Source organism: Moschus berezovskii, chromosome 7 (assembly GCF_049115385.1).
Source record: "Moschus berezovskii isolate FMDL1 chromosome 7, NW_MosBer_1.0, whole genome shotgun sequence".
NCBI lineage: Eukaryota > Metazoa > Chordata > Mammalia > Artiodactyla > Moschidae > Moschus > Moschus berezovskii.
Window position 1 is genome coordinate 91,919,566 of NC_142466.1, and position 19,017 is coordinate 91,938,582.

The 19,017-nt window shown below is 49.1% G+C and overlaps 1 protein-coding gene across 6 annotated transcripts in view; it reads left to right on the plus strand.

The window, feature by feature from the left end:
- The window catches only part of SUSD3 (sushi domain containing 3), a 29,321-nt gene extending 14,817 nt beyond the window's left edge, over window positions 1-14,504 (plus strand). Inside the window, exons 3-7 of one of the 6 annotated variants that reach the window (XM_088838135.1) lie at window positions 90-237; window positions 893-1,045; window positions 2,290-2,339; window positions 2,455-2,548; window positions 4,621-4,746. In XM_088838135.1, the coding sequence (XP_088694261.1) occupies window positions 90-237; window positions 893-1,045; window positions 2,290-2,339; window positions 2,455-2,507 (404 nt within the window). In that variant the 3' untranslated portion in view covers window positions 2,508-2,548; window positions 4,621-4,746. Of the gene's footprint in view, window positions 1-89; window positions 238-892; window positions 1,046-2,289; window positions 2,340-2,454; window positions 2,549-3,394; window positions 3,502-4,620; window positions 5,280-14,251 lie in introns of those variants that run through there. The other 5 variants (XR_016037877.1, XM_088838133.1, XM_088838134.1 and 2 more) reach the window with 5 other exon arrangements.
- The last annotated feature ends 4,513 nt before the right edge of the window (window positions 14,505-19,017 follow it).

Genomic DNA, 19,017 nt, shown 5'->3' on the forward strand with positions numbered 1-19,017 from the left:
TCATCTGTCAGTACCTCCCTGGCTTCCCCATGGAACAGGGCTCCCTGAGGGCAGGCCGGGCCCAAGAGCTGGTCTTGTCTCCCTCACAGCTGTGCCCCTCTACGAAACCTTTGGCTTCAAGGTGGCCGTGATCGCCTCAGTCATCAGCTGCGCCATCATCATGCTCATGTCCATGGCCTTCCTCACCTGCTGCTTCGTGAAGTGTGTGAAGAGGAGTGAGCAGCGGCGATCTGACAGGTAGAGTGACCTGACACTGCTGCGGGACACCTGCTAGTCACTTCGGGACCCCTAGGGGTGTCAGGGAGTGGGGCTGCTGGGATCTTGGCATCTTGCTGTTCACAGAGCATCTAGGCTGTGGAGGGCACATGGCTCACTTGTTTGGTCTTTTGTAAGGTGACAGGTACACGTGGGATTTTCTCATTCTGCAGACTGCACAGCCCCAGTGTATGCTCTGCTGTGTGTGGACATGCAGGGCTGACCACACGATGGTTAACTAGGGCCTGCAGGTGGAGTCTGGCTCACCTCTACTCTTCTTCACAGAAATTTATCCTGTTTTTTTAGTGTGTGGGGGGGGTATTTTTTTTTTAAACAGTGGTAAAATATTTACAACATAATAAAAGTTACCATGTGAACTGTCTTTCAGTGCACAATTTGGGGGCATTAGTTATATTCACAGTGTTGTGCCAACATTGGCTTGATTCATCACAAGAACTTTCCACCACCTGTCTTTGTAAGTCGTTTTTCTGGCACTTACTCATCATCTATGACTGCCTTCTCCCTACAGCAGCAGAACTGTACAACCCTAAAATACTCACTCTTGGCCTTGCCGAGGCTTACAGGTAGTGTCCTGGACACACTCGCACCTGAATGTCTTTCCCCCATCTCTCCCCAGGGCAAACCAACTGTGGCTCCAGCTGAGAAGTGAGGATTTGGAGACGGTACAGGCTCCCTACCTCGGCCTTAAGGGCCTCAACAGTGACAGCAGCATCAGTGGCGTGTCCAGGATCCAACCTGTCCAAGTGCACGACAATCACAGCTTCACCACGTGGGCATGGGCAGGGCAAGGAGGGTGGTGGGGCAGTGATAAGGGCAGGGGGGTGCCTGGCGTGGCCAGAGAAGCTGGACACCAAGGGCACTCACAGGCCACACATGCTGTGAGTCCAGGCCCACCAAGGCTCCAACTCCCATCTGTAAGACAGGCTGATGGTCCTTCTGCAACCTGTGCCTGACCCTGTACCCTAGTACCTGGAGCTGCCCTCCACTCCATGTCTTTATCTTGTCACCCCTTACCCAGAGAAGGAAGCTTCTGGCAATGAGTACTACCCTTACCAGGACCCACAGTGCCCTGTCAGTTTGCTCCGTCCTCCCGTCTCTCTCCCTGCTCCTGTCTCTCCGTTCCTGTCTCTCCTTGTCCCTCTTTCAAAACACACACACACACTTTTTATGAACCAGTACAAGGACATTTTTTACATACTTTTTTTGACTCAGGGAGTCTAATCATGGCTGAACGTGGACTGCAGATCGAACATCTCCCAGTGTTGTTGCCAGCGTTGAGTGAGCACCCGCTGTGCCAGGGCTTCCCGGTCTCCGGGCTGCTTGAATCGGGCAGGATATTTGTCTTCGGTGGTGTTCCCCTCGGCCCACTCAAGGCCAGTGGTCTCCTGCAGACTCTCTATTCTGGACTGCCTTGGCGTTCCTGCATGACTCACTTGGGCAGCCTTTCTGGTGCAGGTGCCCCATGGGTAGTGCTGGTGTGAATCATGGATGTAGGCTGGGCTATCGCCCTGCAGGCATGAGGTCTGGGCCCTCTTGGCTGAGATGAGCCCGTTGTCAAGTGACAAAGACAGGATTCTGCTAAGGGTCACTCTGCTGCCCCCGTGACCCCTGACCTGTAGCCTTAGCATCCAGGGATGATCCAGCCAGAATCAGTTTTGGCCCTGGGGGTTACAGAATAATGATTTTAATTCCACTGTGATTCTGTTACTCCCTCTATGACAGTCACATGAAGATGGATTTTGTCTTATCCTTCCTTTCCTTTTCATTTTGTTTTGTTGTTTTTGTATCACTCTGAACTCATAGGTATTCTTTTCTTAAACTTTAAAAAAAATTTTTTATTTATGGCTGTGCTGGGTCTTCGTTGCTGCGTGGGACCTTTCTCTAGTTGTCGCAAGTGGGGGCTACTCTTTGCTGCAGTATGCAGGCTTCTCTTTGTGATGGCTTCTCTTATGGTGGAGCGTGGGCTCTCGGCTTGCTGGCTTCAGTAGTTGCAGCACCTCCTCTCTCGCACAGGATGTTCCGGCCCATCGAGTGCTTTCTCTGCCCCGCCCTGGCATCACAAGGTCAGTTTCTGCTCATTTCCTCAGTCCGTCCCCACAGGAAGCGCCCAGGGAGCCAGTTGCTTGTGCCCAGCCTGATGCCTGTCTGTGTGACAACTGCTCATGCCTTGTTTTCCAGCCTTGTACAGTGAGGATTATGGTGGGCCTCACTTCTTGGCCCTGTTGAGGTGATACGAGTGAGTGGGCTCAGCTGGACCCAGAGTACAGTTTCAGTGAGTGCCAGCCGTTGTTGTTAATTCTGCTCTTGTCCCTGGTACGCACGTGAGGAACCTGAGGTGCTGGAGGTGGTGGCCTGTGCAGGAGTAGCAAGGGCCTGTCTGATCCCACGTCCACACTCAAAGTGCTGGGGCTGGCTGACTCCTGGAGTGGTAAGGCCTCTGGGAAGGAATTGACTTCTTACCGCCTTCTCTTGAACTTCGGACACACGTTAGGCCTACATCGTGGTGGCTATGGCAGGAATGCCACCTTGCACCCTTTCCACCTGACCTGACACATTGTGTTGCCAGGATGGTCTGAGGCCCCTAGAGCTTCACTCCAAATACTTCAAGTGCTGTGCTCAGGTTTAGGTAAATACCTGTACTTAGAGCTGTTTTTCTGAGATGACATTTTGGGACGATCCTAGGAACAGATTGTTTAGGTCAAATAAGTCTGAATATTTTTATTACCAAATTCTTTCTCCAAGAACCGAGCACCAGTTGAGCGATTTTTACAGCTAACCATTGCCAAATGTTAACGATTTGTTTTCCATCACTTCCTTAGCAAGTGTGAGTTACATCGGTGGTTTTCATCAGCATTTATTTGATAAACATTGAGAAAGAGCATTTTCTCCTGCCTTTGCTTACCAGTCGGATTGCAGGTTTTAGTCATTTTTGGTTTGCTCTGCTGAATTGCCTGATGTTTTTCTCATCAATACTGGAAGCTCCATGTACATTGTAGAAGAGATCCTTACCCATCAGCCAGCTTCAAGTACTTTCCTTTTTATTTTAGTTATTTTCAGATTATGTATAGGATATATTGGTAGTGCGTATCCTTTTCATATAGTCATATTTCCTTGGCAGGTTTTGGAGCTTCTCCATTGCCCCCTGCCCTGTGACACCCTCTCCCCATTATAGACCTGTGACACACTGTCTGGTATCTCAGTTGGGAAGAGCCCCAATGGAATAGGGTAAGGAATTGCTCCTTTTCAGGATGTACCATCCTAGGCAAGGCCCAGATGCCCCAGTTCTCCCACTGATTGGTGGTGAAATCGTCTTTAGTAAGGTGAGGTATGCCCCTTGACCTTACTTTTCTTTCATAAATGCCTCCCAGCACTCACATTGTGCCAGGCACTGTTCTAAGCTTTTCCAAATGTTACTTGTTCTAACCATAGGAGTAGGAACTATTTTTTTTATCCCATTTTGAGAAACTTGTCCAGAATAACACAACTGCTAAGCATGAAGCTAGGTTTAAAGTCATCTCCAAAGCCTAGCTCCAAAGTCAGTGGACTTGCTTACTAAGCTGATATTCCTTTCTGCTAATTAATTAATTTATTCACTCACATATTCATTGAACCAAGAGATAACATAATTCCTACTACTTCCTAGAACTTTCTTGAGGACTAGATGTGGGTGGGAACAGTAATCTGGGAAAGCTTCCTGGGAGAAATGTTGCCTGAGGTGAATAGATTGGGAGAGCCTGAGTGGGAGAGAAGGAAAGAGAGAGCATCTTAAGGGGAAGAAGTAGCCAGGCAGCCTCAGGAAGCAGAATCCAGTATAAGTGGGTAGGAGCAGGACCAGGTGGACAAAGGTGGGGGCCAGGGTTAGCTCAGCTTGGAAAATGGGTGGGTTTGTGGCTGGGGGGCCAGAGGAGGCCACAAGGGAACTGAAGATACAGAAGGTAGGAGATCTGGCCACAGAGTGCCAGAGGAGAGCCTGGCAGGAGCAAGGGTGTCCTCCAGAATGTTCCTGGGGCCCCAGTGTCCCTGCTTTGCCTATGGCATGCTGTTTCCACTAGTTTGCACTCGCTCTGAATAAGCTTCCTTCCTCTAGAAAGCCCCAGGAAGGTGGGTGTGCTGCTCCTTGAGTCATCCCTCTTGTATGAAGAAGGGACTTGAGGCTCAGGGAGAGGCACCTATGGAGGGGCCTCCTTGGGTGCAAGGCAAGAGAAAACAGGGGCCCTCACCGTGGGGCAGCAATCTATCCCAGACCCATTGCAGACCAGGGCCCGGGTGCCCAGCATGGGGGCAAAGTTGGAGTTAAATGAAGTCCTCACTCTTCCCCTAAGCTCACACTTCCTCTTTCTGCAGAGACCTTGGCGAGGGTACCAGAGAGCTGGCCAGCATGGCTCGAGGCATGGACAAGGACTTCTGGACCGCTAGTGGCCCCACCAACTCACCCCACGCCCAGGTGATGGTGCATACAGCAAACCCAGGGCAGATCCTGCCTCCCTCCAGGCCAACTGTGATGCTCAGACAGCCTGCAGCCTATGTCCCAGGGTGACCAGAGCGGAGGCCAGAGCCTGCCCTCCACAGTGGGAAGGCCAGGACGACCCTACCAGCTGACACCTGCATCTCAGCATGCGTCCAGCTCAAGATTGGTCAGTGAAATCAGCTTCCGGGCTTAGAGATCCCTCAGGGCATTGAGTTGGGGACCCTTTCGGGGGTGACCTGTCCCAGGGGAGCCCAGCCACAGTTGTTTTTATAGAGAGGGCTCCTTGAAACCACCACTGAGGTTCACAAAACCAGCTGCAGCCTCCCTCTAGTGAGGCCCCTTTGAAGAGACTGGAGGACATTTTAGGCACGTCTAGTTTTGCATAGCAGAGTGGAGGAGATGGCAGCAGACTCCTCAACAGTTACAGCTGGCTGCCTTGTACCTACAAGCAGAGACCCAGCTGGGATGCTGCATCTATTATCTGTAAAGTTGTAGTAAGGGGTATGAAATAAACAATTATTTGAAAAACAATAAAGGTAAGAATTACTGTCTCAGTTTTCAGTCCCTGTGTAACAGAGCCCCAAGTGTAGCAGCATAAAACTGTAGTTTCTCGTTATTACAGCTTGGGATTCCAGGACTGCTGGGCTCTGCTGGCCAGTGCTCACAGTGGCTCCTCCCATGTGCTTGTGGTCAGCTGGGTTGCTGCCAGGTGTCAGCAGAGACCCATGAAGTGGTGCCCACCTCGAGTGGCCAGGCCTCCTCACATCATGGCAGCTGGTTTCCACAGTGAGAGTCCCAAGTGCAAACCTCACCTTTCAGGGCCTCCGAAATCATCCTTGGTCACTACTTCTGTGTTTCCTTCAATGAGGGGAGGTACTTGGACTCCACTTCTGTCCTGGACCAGTTGAAATCTGACTTCCAGCCTTCTGAGATTTGGGGTGTGATCTGTCTGGCCATTGAGGAACCTCACTGGTGTTTGCTCTCTGAACTTTCCTGCTTCCTGGAGGCCCTGCATCACGCTTAGGCTGTAAGGAGAAGAGCCTGACGAAGAAGAGCTGGTGGTCCTGACAGAGCCTGTGCTACCCTGAAGCCACGTTTGTCATGGTTTCCGTCACTAACAAATACATCTTGACACAAGTTACACGGGGCAGTCCATCTGTCCTGATTCATGTGGAAAGCCTCCAGCAGGGGGTACTTGGGTGGTTCCACATTTTCAGCTGCTGCATTGGTGCCAACATCCTTTATGGTCTGGGATGCTATTCCATCAAGTGGGTTCCAATGAGGAATTCTGAGGCCAGAAGGTGTGTGTGGTTCTCCAGTGAGGGGAAGGTCATACCGGGGGCACTGGGGGGCAAGCCCAAACCCAGCCCTCAACCAGATAGTGCAGCATTCATGCTGTGGGGCCCCTGGTAGACTCAAGCCCTCTCCAGCTTTTCTGGGAGGGGCAAATAGTCACCCTCGGCTGTATGCCTCCAAGAGTCCTGTGGGCTTAACTTTGTGGGGCCAGGCAGGGGTGGAAGGTCTACCTTGATCTTGCAGAGTGTGATGTCAGGGAACATGGATGCTGTCTGAAACCACAGGCCCCTCATGGGGTGCTTCAGCAGCTCTGTGCAAGGCTCCTAGTTTGGTCACAAATGCTAACTCCACCAGGCCCTCTCCATGTCCTTATCAGAGTGAGGTGGTGAGAAGCTGCCATGAGGGTTTGAGGAAGTGCCTTCAACAGGAAGTGAGTGCTTTGTCCCCGGTGACTGGACCCTGGGCTACTGGAGCAGAGGACAGGAGGGATGGGGTGAAGTGGAGCCAGGAAGATGGCGCCACCCTGCTCCAGCTCCCAACAGCTGAGAGTTACAGGAATAGGTGTCCAGGTGGCCTCAGGGTACTGCAGGGGTGGGAAGGAAGCTTCACGGTGCCCAGCTGGAGAGATGCTGGCTGGACATCAGAGTCATTGCTCAGGAGAGCTAGAGGGGCATGAGGCCTTTGTGGTGCAGCACGCTGGGCCCTGACCCGTCTACACCATGGCCAGGAGTCTCAGGTGGATTGGGAGACAAGCTTGCCAAGGAGCATGAAGAGAGCAACATTGTTTCACAGGCGTTTTAGAGCAGAGGGCTTCACTCAGCACCAGAGGAGAAGCGGAAGGGGGAGCCAGCCCCAAATCTCCCCTAAAACCAATTCCAACTTTTACTGGGAAGAAAGAGGAATGAACACCTTTTCTTGCTTACCAGGCTTACCCCCCATGGACAGGCCTTAGTACCTGCTGTCCCCTCTGCCTGCAACATTGCCCTTACAGGCCACATGGCCCACTGCCACACTTACCTTCTTGGCTCAAGAAACATTAGCCACTTTTTATATCAGGATGTGCCTAGAAAATCCCATGGATGGAGGAGCCTGGTGGGCTGCAGTCCGTGGGGTCGCTAAGGGTCAGACACGACTGAGCGACTTCACTTTCACTTTTCACTTTCACTTTTCACTTTCACGCATTGGAGAAGGAGATGGCAACCCACTCCAGTGTTCTTGCCTGGAGAATCCCAGGGATGGGGGACCCTGGTGGGCTTCTGTCTATGGGGTCACACAGAGTCGGACACGACTGAAGTGACGCAGCAGCAGCAGCATATCAGGATGGGTGAGACTATGCAGCTGAAACGGACAGCCCCTGATTCAGTCAGCTGGGGCAGCTCTAAGGAATACCACAGAATGGGCAGTTTAAACAGTAGAGATTTATATCACATGGTCGGGGGCGAGAACTAAGTGCTGGCTGATTTGTTTTCTGTTGAGGGCTCTTAGTGGCTTACAGCTGGCCCCCTTCTTGCTATGTCCTCACGTAGCCTTGGAGTGTGTCCAGAGAGAGGGAGAGAGTACTTTCTGATGTCTCTTCTTAGGACACTCGGCCTACGGGGTCAGAACCACACCGTTAAGTCCCTGTTTTACCCTAAGTGCCTCCTTAAAGGCCCACCTCTGATACATAGCCACAGTGGGAATTAGGGCTTCAGTATATAGATTGAAGGGAAAAAACACTTAGTTCATAACAACCCCCTAAGTCTCAGGGGCTCAAACAACATCATTTACTCCTTGTTCAGATTGTGTGCCCAGTTCAATCAGCAGGGGCTGTGCTCAGTGGAGTTGTAGGGCCCTCACCTAGTGGAGCAGCCCCTTTCCGACTTTCACCTCTACAATCTCCAGAAACGAGAAGGGATGCTAGAGCCTCTTTCCCCAGCAGTGGAGGGGACACACCTCACTTCTGTGTAGGACACGTCAACCAGACTGGCCTCAGGGGCCAGCAGGGTGACTCTCCTGCGTGTGCAGAAGGAGAGGGAACAGGTACAGACAAAAGTCCCACCAGGGCTACCATGTCATCCTGCATCAGCTCTTTAACATTTGGTGCCAACAAGATCCATGGTTTTCAGTTGCTGTGACAGGTACTTTATCAGAGAAACACCAGCCAGCCCTAAATACTGGAGCAGTACCGTTCTTGTCATCAGAACTAGCTGTGAAGAATCAGGCTATGATGACCCAAGGGAGACTTCATTTCCCATCAGTTGGGGCAAAGCAGTTTGGGAAAAAAAACCAAACTGTGCCTCATGTTGATTCCTCAACAATTTGGTTAGCTGTGTGTCACGTTTATGCACTGCTGGATAGTGAGTCATCCCCAAGCTCAGTGGCTGTAAACCGCAGCCACCAAGTTGTCATCTCTCTTAGTGCTGTGGGTTCTTGCAGGCGTGCCTCCCCGACGGCTGCAGTTAGCAGAGTCCAGGGCTGAGATCTCCTAAAGGTGTTTCAGTCACACAGTTTAGTTGACACTAGTTGTTTGGGACCTCAGCTGGGACTCGGTAGAAACACCACACATGGCCTGAGTATTATTTAGGGGTGGGGGCTGGGATTCAAGGGTAGGTGTCCCAGAAGTGGGAAGTGGGGGCTGTTGGTTTCCTCCAGCCTGGGCCCAGACTATTGCCAAGCAGTCCTGAGGCAGGAGATTGGTGGGCTCCAGGATAGGTATTTATAACTGGCCTCCTATTCACACCTCCTGGGGTGAGAAGATGAGTTCCGGGTAGGATATTCATAACCAGCCCCCTGTTTACATTTGCTAAAGCAGGAGACAAATGGGCTCCAGGACGACATATTTATGACTAGATTCCTGCCTATAATTTGAGATCTATACTTCGATATAAAAACCAGCACAGGAATAGAGTAAATAGCCAGACACTGGGCATTTTTATGGCAGGGACAGTGGGACTAAACCCTCTTAAAAGATCAGGACATCATATATTTCCCATCCTTGGGGCACGGGAGACATTTCACATGCAGAAAGTCTCCTTGGGGTCAAAAGGAAGGGCATCACCCCATAATATGTGATGCTAATACGTGGATCACGTAGACTGCTGGGTGGAACCCATCTTGGAAAGAAAGTTGCACATACATCTTGGGGAGGGTCCTAGGATTGGTCAGGTGTGGAAAAAGAAGCCAGATAACTGGTTAAAGGTAAACAAAACCCTGGAAGAACTGTCCTATATAAATGACTTAACCATCTCTTTTCTGTGCTCCTCCTCACTAGGAGGAATGCCCACACACTTTCTCTCTGGGTGTGTGTCTCTGCCTTGCTTCTGTTTTAACTAAACAGTTTCTCTACGTGCTCTCCAACTTGTTGTGCTATGTCTCTAAATAAACTTTTTATCTGCATTTACAATTCTTGCTTCAGTGAGAAACGCAGTTTTCACTGGGGGCAAAGATCCAGGGGAAAATAGTTTCTAGCCTCTAGCCCTTGCTGGTCTGGTGGCTAGGATTCCTGATTTCCATCCGGACTCAGTTCAGTTCAGTCACTCAGTCGTGTTCGACTCTTTGTCACCCCATGAACCACAGCATGCCAGGCCTCCCTGTCCATCACCAACTCCCGGAGTCCATCCAAACCCATGTCCATTGTGTCGGTGATCCCATCAACCATCTCATCCTCTGCCATCCCCTTCTCCTGTCCTCAATCTTTCCCAGCGTCAGGGTCTTTTCAAATGAGTCAGCTCTTTGCATCAGGTCCCAAAGTATTGGAGTTTCAGCTTCAACGTCAGTTCCATCAATGAACACCCAGGACTGATCTCCTTTAGGATGGACTGGTTGGATGTCCTTGCAGTCCAAGGGACTCTCAAGAGTCTTCACCAACACCACAGTTCAAAAGCATCACTTCATCTCAAATCAATGGGGGGAGAATGAAAACAGTAGCAAATTTTATTTTCTTGGTCTCCAAAATTACTGTGGATGGTGACTGCAGTCATGAAATTAAAAGATGCTTGCTCCCTGGAAGAAGAGCTATGACAAACCTAGACAGCACATTAAAAAGCAGAGATATCACTTTGCTGACAAAGGTCCATATTGGTGGTTTAGTTGCTAAGTCATGTCCAACTCTTGCAACCCCATGGACTGTACCCTGCCAGGCTCCTCTGTCCATGGGATTTTCCAGGCAAGAATATTGGAGTGGCTTACTATTTTGTTCTCCAGGGATCTTCCCTACCCAGGGATTGAACTCGGGTCTCCTGCACTGCAGGCAGATTCTTTATCCACTGAGCTACCAAAGCTATAGTTTTTCTAGTAGTCCTGTTAGAGTTGGACCATAAACAAGGTTGAGTGTTGAAGAATCGATGCTTTTGAACTGTGGTGCTGGAGATGTCTTTTGAGAGTCCCTAGGACAGCAAGGCGGAGAAGGCAATGGCAAGCCACTCCAGTACTCTTGCCTAGAAAATCCCATGGATGGAGGAGCCTGGTAGGCTGCAGTCCGTGGGGTCGCTAAGGGTCGGACACGACTGAGCGACTTCACTTTCACTTTTCACTTTCACACATTGGAGAAGGAAATGGCAACCCACTCCAGTGTTCTTGCCTGGAGAATCCCAGGGACAGGGGAGCCTGGTGGGCTTCCGTCTATGGGGTCACACAGTCGGACACGACTGAAGTGACTTAGCAGCAGCAGCAGGACAGCAAGGAGATCAAATCAGTCAATCTGAAAGGAAATCAACCCTGAATATTCATTGTAAGGACTGATGCTGAAGCTTCAATACTTTGGCCACCCGATGTGACAAGCTGACTCATTGGAAAAGACCCCGATGTTGGGAAAGATTGAAGGCAGGAGGAGAAGGGGACAGCAGAGGATGAGAGGATTGGGTGGCATCACTGACTCAATGGACATGAATTTGAACAAATTCTGGGAGACGGTGAAGGACAGAGAAGCCTGGCGTGCTGCAGTCCATAGGGTCTCCAAGAGTTGGATAGTACTTAGCGACTCAACAACAACAGTTACAGTGTTGGTTCCCTTGGCAACCAACCTCCATCCTTCAGTGACCTAGGAGCTTTCCAGAAGTTACCTAAATATAACAACATAAAATATAAAAATATAATAAAAAGGTTTCTCTTACTGAAACCAAGCAGGACCCTGCGGGGCTCCTGGCCATATAAGTCTTTCTGTATCCCTCATTTCTTGTTTATGAGAAAACAGGCTTCTTCATCCTCCATGACCTTCCATACTTTCCAAAGGGCAGATTCAAAGAATTGCTAATCAGGGAAGGGAGGGATTGTGGAGACAAGGGAGGACCAGTCAAGAACCAATGATCCTGGTTCCCCTCAATGGATATACACAATATGCTTGAGCTGCTTTGCAGATACTGAAACCCCCACCAAGCAGGAGAAGTTAACTCTATACTGCCCACAAGCACATAGACTTGTGGTTAAACTGGTTAGAATCAGGTTAATAATGCTGACTTCCAATTGCGTCACTACCAACCAATCAGAAGAATGTCCGTGAACTGATCCTGCCCTCCTCTTTGAACCATTACTGTAAGACTCTCTGTCCCCTCCAGGTTGAGGCACAGTTTTGAGGGCATTAGCTTGCTGTGGCCCGTTTTGCCTGGCAAAGTAATAAAGCTATTCTTTTCTACTTCACCCAAAACTCTGTTTCTGATATTCAATTCAGTACCAGGATATAGAAGCTGAATTTTGGCTACCTAACCACTTGGGAAATTTCAAAGGTTTTTAGAAACTCTGTGCGGGGAACCAGGATGGAAATCAAATATATATTTCTCATTATAAATTGCAATATCACTCTTAGCATAATGTCTTTAAGGTTCATCTATGCTGTAGCATGTGTTAGAATCTCCTTTTTAAGGCTGGATAGTACTCCCATCTTAGGTGTATGCCATATTTGCTTATCTATTTATCCCTCAAAGGACACTTGGGTTGCTTTCACCTTTTGGCTACAGTGAATGATGCTGCTTTGAACAGCGTTCAAAGTGTGCAAACATCTCTTTGAGACTTCTTTCAATACTTTTTTGTGTTGTTAAGTCACTAAGGCATGTCCGACTCTTTGGAACCCCATGAACTGCAGTGTGCCAGTCTTCCCTGTCCTTCGCCATCTCCCAGAGTTTTCTCAAACTCGTGTCTATTGAGTCAGTAGCCATCTCATCCACTATCACCCCCTTCTCCTCCTTCAATCTTTCCGATCATCAGGGTCTTTTCCAATGAGTTGGCTTTTGTTTGTGCAGGGGGTTATTTTTAAAACTTATAAATCAGAGCAGATCTCCATTCTCCCCAACCTAGCTCATAACTCTCATACTGTCAGCTCTCAGCTACCTGGCTGCCTGACCCTATGTGATTTGCCTGTCACCACCTGACCTTCCCCTTCTGCTCAGGTGAGGCTTGGCAGGGTGGCTCTGTCTCTGGATCTCTCTCTCTTTTTCTTTCTTTTTTTAAAAAAATATTTATTTCACTGGGCTAGGTCTTAGTTACAGCACATGGGGTCTTCCGTCTTTGTTGTGGCATTCAAACTTTTAGTTGTGGCACGTGGGATCTAGTTCCCTGACCAGGGATCAAACCTGGGTCCCCAGCATTGGGAGCATGGAGTCAAGACATTGAACCACCAGGGAAGTCCTTCTGGATCTCTCTTGAGGCTGCAGTCAGATGTCAGCCAGGCCTTCACCTAAAGTCTTAACCGGAGCCAGGGAGTTCTTCATGGTGAGGCAGGAGATAGATGGGCTCCAGGTTAGACATTTACAACTGGCCTCCTGTTTGCATTTCATGGGGCACGACGAGGTGGGCTTCAGGCTGTGTATGTGAAACTGTTAGCATTTCCTGAGATAAGAGATAGATGGGCTCCGGTTAAGACATTAACAATCAGCCTCCTGTTGCCCCTCCAAAATGGAAGTAACAACATAAACAGGGTAAATAGCCAGTCTTTATCTCTTGTATAAACCCTTTAAGGTAATAGCCATAGCAAGGACAAAGAGGGCAAAATCCTGTTTGAGATCTCTGCTCCCCCTTTCTGGGACAAGGGAGACACTACACATGCACAGAAAGGCTCCTTGGGGGTCAAAAGTCAGGGGATAAGGCCAGACCATAATGAGTCTTGCTCCTTCCAGAAGCCTTCACTTCGAGATCCATCTTGGCTTAGAGGTGTGTGCTCACCCAGGGAGGGTCCCAGCGTAGGTCAGGTAATTGACCTGAAGGAAGATAAAAACCTGGAAGAACTGACCTATATAAATGACAGCTGCCTCTTTACTGTGCTCCTCCTCACTAGGGAGGAGACCCGCACCCTTTCTCTCTGGGTGTGCATCTCTGCTTTGCTTCTATCTTAACTAAACAAACTGTTTCTCTGTGTGCTCTCCCACTTGTTTTGCTATGTTTCAAATAATTAACTTTGTACCTACACTTACAGTTTTTGCCTCTGTGATAAAAGTATTTTTTTTCACCAGGCTCAAAGATCCTGGGAAAAATATCTTCTAGCTTATAGCCCTTGCTGGTCTGATGGCTAGGATTCCGGGTTTTCATTCAGGCTGCTGCTGCTAAGTCGCTTCAGTCGTGTCCAACTCTGTGCGACCCCATAGATGACAGCCCACCAGGCTCCTCTGTCCATGGGATTTTCCAGGCAAGAGTACTGGAGTGGGTTGCCATTGCCTTCTCCTTCATTCAGGCTACCTGGGTTCAATTCCCAGGCAGGGAATTAAGATCTTGCTTCACACGACCACTCACTGCTGCCTTGCTGAGATCAATGGCAAGCTGATGATGGCTGTTGTCTGGTGGCCCAACTCCTCAGCACACTCCTCAGCACCGCTTGCTCATCCTCATGACATGGCAGCTGTCTCCCCCAGAGAGAGTGATCCAAGAGAGAAACGCAGAAACCACAATCCCCTTTATGATCCAAGCCCCAGAAGTCATCATCACTTCTGCCATGTTTCACCAGTCATAAATTTTGGCCTGATTTGCTGTGGAGGAGACAGCACAGGAATGTGACCTGGGATGGTGCAAGCAGCTCTTTCGCCCCATTTCCATTTGTTCATCCCTGTTTTCCTCAGACCTTAACCATAAACATGAGATCGCTAGACATTTAAGCTAGTTCCTGATTTTTGCTTTACTGGATGTACACAATGTTTTGCCTAACTTGTTGATTCCTTTCCTTAATTAAAAGGAGTAAGAGTGAAGAATTAAATATTAATACTTAAAGAATGACTGACTCTCTACCTTATCTTGCCCTTGGTACATTTGCAGGCAGACCACGGGCAAGAAAATATCCAATAGCAGGGGGACCATGTGAGCAAGACAGCGTCCAAATGAAGACCAGAAATCAACAGATCTGCACTCAGTGGAAATATGACAAAGAATCTGATTTCCGACATTAATGATTAACTGAGATCGTTTCCCCTTTTTCCCTTTTGTCACGGCTCAGATTGTCACGGCTAAGCAGAATCTTTGGAGTTGGTCTCCAGACAAGAGTTCCCTTCCTCCCCAGATTGTCAGTTTTTCTGAATAAAATATCTTTCCTTTCTACTGATTCTTGCTCCTCAATTATTGACTTTTGAGCAGTAAGCAGGTGATCTTGAGTTCAGCAGCAATATGAGGGGCCAATTTGGAGGCTGACAAGCTCCCCAGGCAGCCTCTGTCTAGCCTCTTGCTCTTCACAACACTCAGCACCCGCACTCAGATGTGTTTTGTTGCTATTGGTGGAAGCTCCATGTGAGCAAGGCTCCTCTGCTCTCCCAAAAATAGTATACCTCTTTCTTAGACTTATCACAGGTGTTTGCTGCTGCTGCTGCTGCTGCTAAGTCACTTCAGTCGTGTCCGACTCTGTGTGACCCCATAGACGGAAGCCCACCAGGCTCCCCCGTCCCTGGGATTCTCCAGGCAAGAACACTGGAGTGGGTTGCCATTTCCTTCTCCAATGTGTGAAAGTGGAAAGTGAAAAGGGAAAGTGAAGTCGCTCAGTCGTGTCCGACCCTTAGCAACCCCACGGACTGCAGCCTACCAGGCTCCTCCATCCATGGGATTTTCTAAGCAATAGTACTGGAGTGGCTTGCCATTGCCTTCTCCGATCACAGGTGTTTAGGAGACATTTATTAATAAATTGGAGAAGGCAATGGCACCCCACTCCAGCACTCTTGCCTGGAAAATCCCATGGATCGAGGAGCCTGGTGGGCTGCAATCCATGGGGTCGCTAAGAGCTGAACACAACTGAGCGACTTTCACTTTTCCCTTTCATGCATTGGAGAAGGAAATGGCAACCCATTCCAGTGTTCTTGCCTGGAGAATCCCAGGGACGGGGGAGCCTGGTGAGCTTCCGTCTGTGGGGTCGCACAGAGTTGGACACGACTGAAGCAACTTAGCAGCAGCAGCATTAATAAAGAAATGAGTAAATGAATGAATTGTGGCCTTTGGCCATATGTGAATGTGGAGGAGAGTGTCCTTGCTCCTCCACAGTGGTCAGGCCCTTCATCACCCACCGTACTCCTTCGCATGGTCAGCTCTAGCCAGGCAGGCTGCCCCTCAGTCCATGGCACACTTCATTCCTCTTGCCTCAACCTGTGCTTGACTCTTTTTTCAACTCATCTTTTTAGGCTCTAAGTGCATTTACAGAGCACCTGCTGTATGTCTGGCACTGTGACCAAGGTAGATGTGGCCCTGTCCTTGGGAACTGACATTCTAGTTGGGAGATGGGTAGCAGAAAGTGCCTGGGAGGCAGAATGGGGAGCCTATGGTGGTGCGCTGTGGTGAAGTGTTCCATGACCTGGCCCACAGAAGGTCTGATCAGGAACTTGAATTTGTGCCAGTTGTATGCGTGGAACACAGTGTTATTATGAATGAAATTGAGCAGCTCCTTAGGTGTTTCCTGTTTCTCTGATGATAGGAGTATTGACCTCTAGGGTTGATTTCTAGGAGTTCTTTATTAATTAGGGAGATGAGCCTTCTGTGAGGCGAGCGGCCAATATTTCCCCATTTCTAGTCTGTTTTTTTTTTGACTTTGTAGACATGTTGGAGGGAAAGGCAGCCCTGAGGAGATCAGGGGAGTGGCAAGTGCAGACACCATGTGGGGTGAACTCTTCCTGCCTGATTTAAACTTGTATTTACTTTCTGATCAGATAAAGCATACCAGGATTACAAAATTCTAAGACAGAAGAAGTCAGAAGTGAAAGCCATGGGGACTGGGGTTGAGGGGCAGGGTCAGTGCATCCTGGACATTTAGGGACAGCTGGGGAGCAATGTCAGTTTGCACCAGTAAGTCCACACAGGGTGATCTGTTTCCGTCTGCATATAAGACCCCCCAGTGTTCAGCAGATGGAGGAAGGTCCCCAGGAATCCTGCCCTCCCACCTTCGATGGCCCAACCTCCTACCCAAGTGCTCACTTTTTCTTGGCTTGTTTCTACATTCTCTTTATTACTCTGACAGTTCACACTACATACAGCTATAATTTGTCATTATTCTATATCATACTGTTCTTCATCAATTTACCTTTTTTAGGAGAGGGTCATCAGAGGTTCTACTATATATATCACAGTAACATCTAGCAAAACTTACATATTAAGCAATGGAAGTTAACATTGGTTGAATGCCTTAACAATGACCAAATCTGTTTTTTTCCCATGGAAATGCTATCTTGTTTATTTGATTAAACAAAAATAAAATAAGCTCCAAGTGCTCACTTTTGATTTATATCATGCAGCCTCTCAGTGGGGGCAATGGGCAAGGAGGGAGACACTGCACCTGACCTCCGACTGGGCAGGGAAGTGCCCAGGGTCCACCGTTTGAGGGTCCACCTGCCACTCACAGGGTGGGGATCTGCTGCCCTTGCTTGCCTGGAGCACAAATCCCAAGGGGCACAGGATCCATCTGCCAGGAAGTGGAGCCCCTGTAGCAAATCCTGCAATTGGGAGACCCTATCCTTGTTGTACAGGGGCAAGATCCAGAAATCTGCTGCTCTTGATCTCGGAGGGAAAGCAGTGACCAGTCCTGAAGAGACAGACATCTTAGCTCCTTGTCCAGGGTTTGAACCTGGCTAACCTGGGTGAAAACCAGGAACCCGAGCAGTTTGACCACCAGGGGCTAGAGACTAGAAGCAAAGTGGCCCTGGTTCTTTCCCCTGTTTGAAAGCAAGCATGTTTCAAGGAGGCAAAAACTAAAAAATACATGCAAAGTATATTATTAGAGACACAGTACAATGTATGGGAGAGCACACAGGAAAACAGTTTAAGTCAGAAGCAGGGCAGAGATACACGAACCCAAAGAGAAAAGGTATGAGTGTTCTCTTGGTGAGTCAGAAACTAGGCAGAGAGAGAGGGTATGGGTATCCTGAAAGAGGAAGAGTGCAGTAAAGAGGTGATGTAAATCACTTACATAGGACAGTCCTTCCGGGTCTTTGTGCATGTGTGCTCAGCCGCTTCAGTCGTGTCCAACTCTGCAATCTCATGGACTGCAGCCTGCCAGGCTCCTCTGTCCATGAGATTCTACAGGCAAGAATGCTGGAGTGGGTTGCCATTTCCTTCTTCAAGGGATCTTCCCAACCCAGGGACCGAACCCATGCCTTCTATGTCTCCTGCATTGGCAGGTGAGTTCTTTACCACTAGCACTACCTGGGAATGTTAATCACTTATATAGGACAATCCTACCTTTGGCCAATTATCTTGTTCCTTTCTTCACACCTAACTGGGACTTGGATCCTCCCCAAGATGCTTGTGCAACTTTTTTCTAAGCTGGATCCCACTGCAGAGGCGATGTGTGTCCACACTTATAATGGGGTGGAGCCCCTCCCTTTTCAACTCCCAAGAACCCTTCCTGCACATGTGCAGAAAAGTCTTCCTTGACCTCAGGAGAGGGCACTTTATCTCTCTACTTCAGCAGAGCTCAGCTTTCGCCACTAGTTTTATCCTTGGAATGTCTGGGTGAGAACAAAGCTTGAATTTTACTTCACTTGACAAGTACCAGGTGTCCAGCCCAGAGGCCCATCTATCACCTACCTCATTCTGAGCCTCAGTTTCTGCATCTGTCCCTTGGTGGCAGTGGCATAGAATGCTGGCCACCCAGGAAGGAGTCGGGTCTGGGAGCCCCCCTTCCCCAGTGTGTCCCCCGTCCATCTAGACCCCAGGCTTATGGCACTGACATTACTTCTGAAACTGAGCAGCGTCCTGTGAGGCTCCCGGGTCCACAGGGAGCCTTTTGGTCTGCCATTTCTTGTAGGCAAGACTCCAGCTCATCTGAGTTCCAAAGGGCAGATCTGAACAGTTGCTAATCAGGGAGGAGCACTTGAGACAAGATTAAAGGGACCAGAGGAGCTCATCAAGATTAGGAGGCCAGACCCCCTGAGATCCTGCCCACACCCTAATCTTGTCAGCAACTTAACCCTTTGAAACTTCGAAGAAGAAAGAATGCATGACTGTTACTGCCTTGATCCTACTACTATCATGTATCTCTGCCTGACTATAAGAGCTCTCCCTATCCTCCAGGGACGGTGGCACAGTTCTTGAGACAATAACCTACTGTGTTCCCTCTTTGCAAAGAAATAAAGCCACTCTTTCTTTCTCCTCCATAACTCTGTCTCCGTATTTCTGTTCAGCATGGGTACACAGAGAGTCAAGATTTTTACATCTCTCTTAGAAAGGAACTGAGAGAAGTAAATGCTAGAAGCCATTGACTTTTGAAAAACACACAGGACTTCCCTGGTGGTCCAGAGATTAAGAATCTGCCTGCCAATGTAGGGGACATGGGTTCCATCCCTGGTCCAAGAAGATTCCACATGCCAAGGGGCAACTGAGTCCATGCTCCACAACTATTGAGCCTGTGCTCTAGAGCCCAAGAGCTGCAAATTCTGAGCCCGCGTGCCACAACTACTGAAGCCTGCAAGCCCTAGAACCAGTGCTCTGGCACCAGAGAAGCCACTGCAATGAGAAGCCTGTATACCACAACTGTAGAGGAGCCCCTGCTCACCATCACTAGAGAAAGCCCTGCGCAGCCCAAAATAAATAAATAAAAACATACAGTCTTAAAG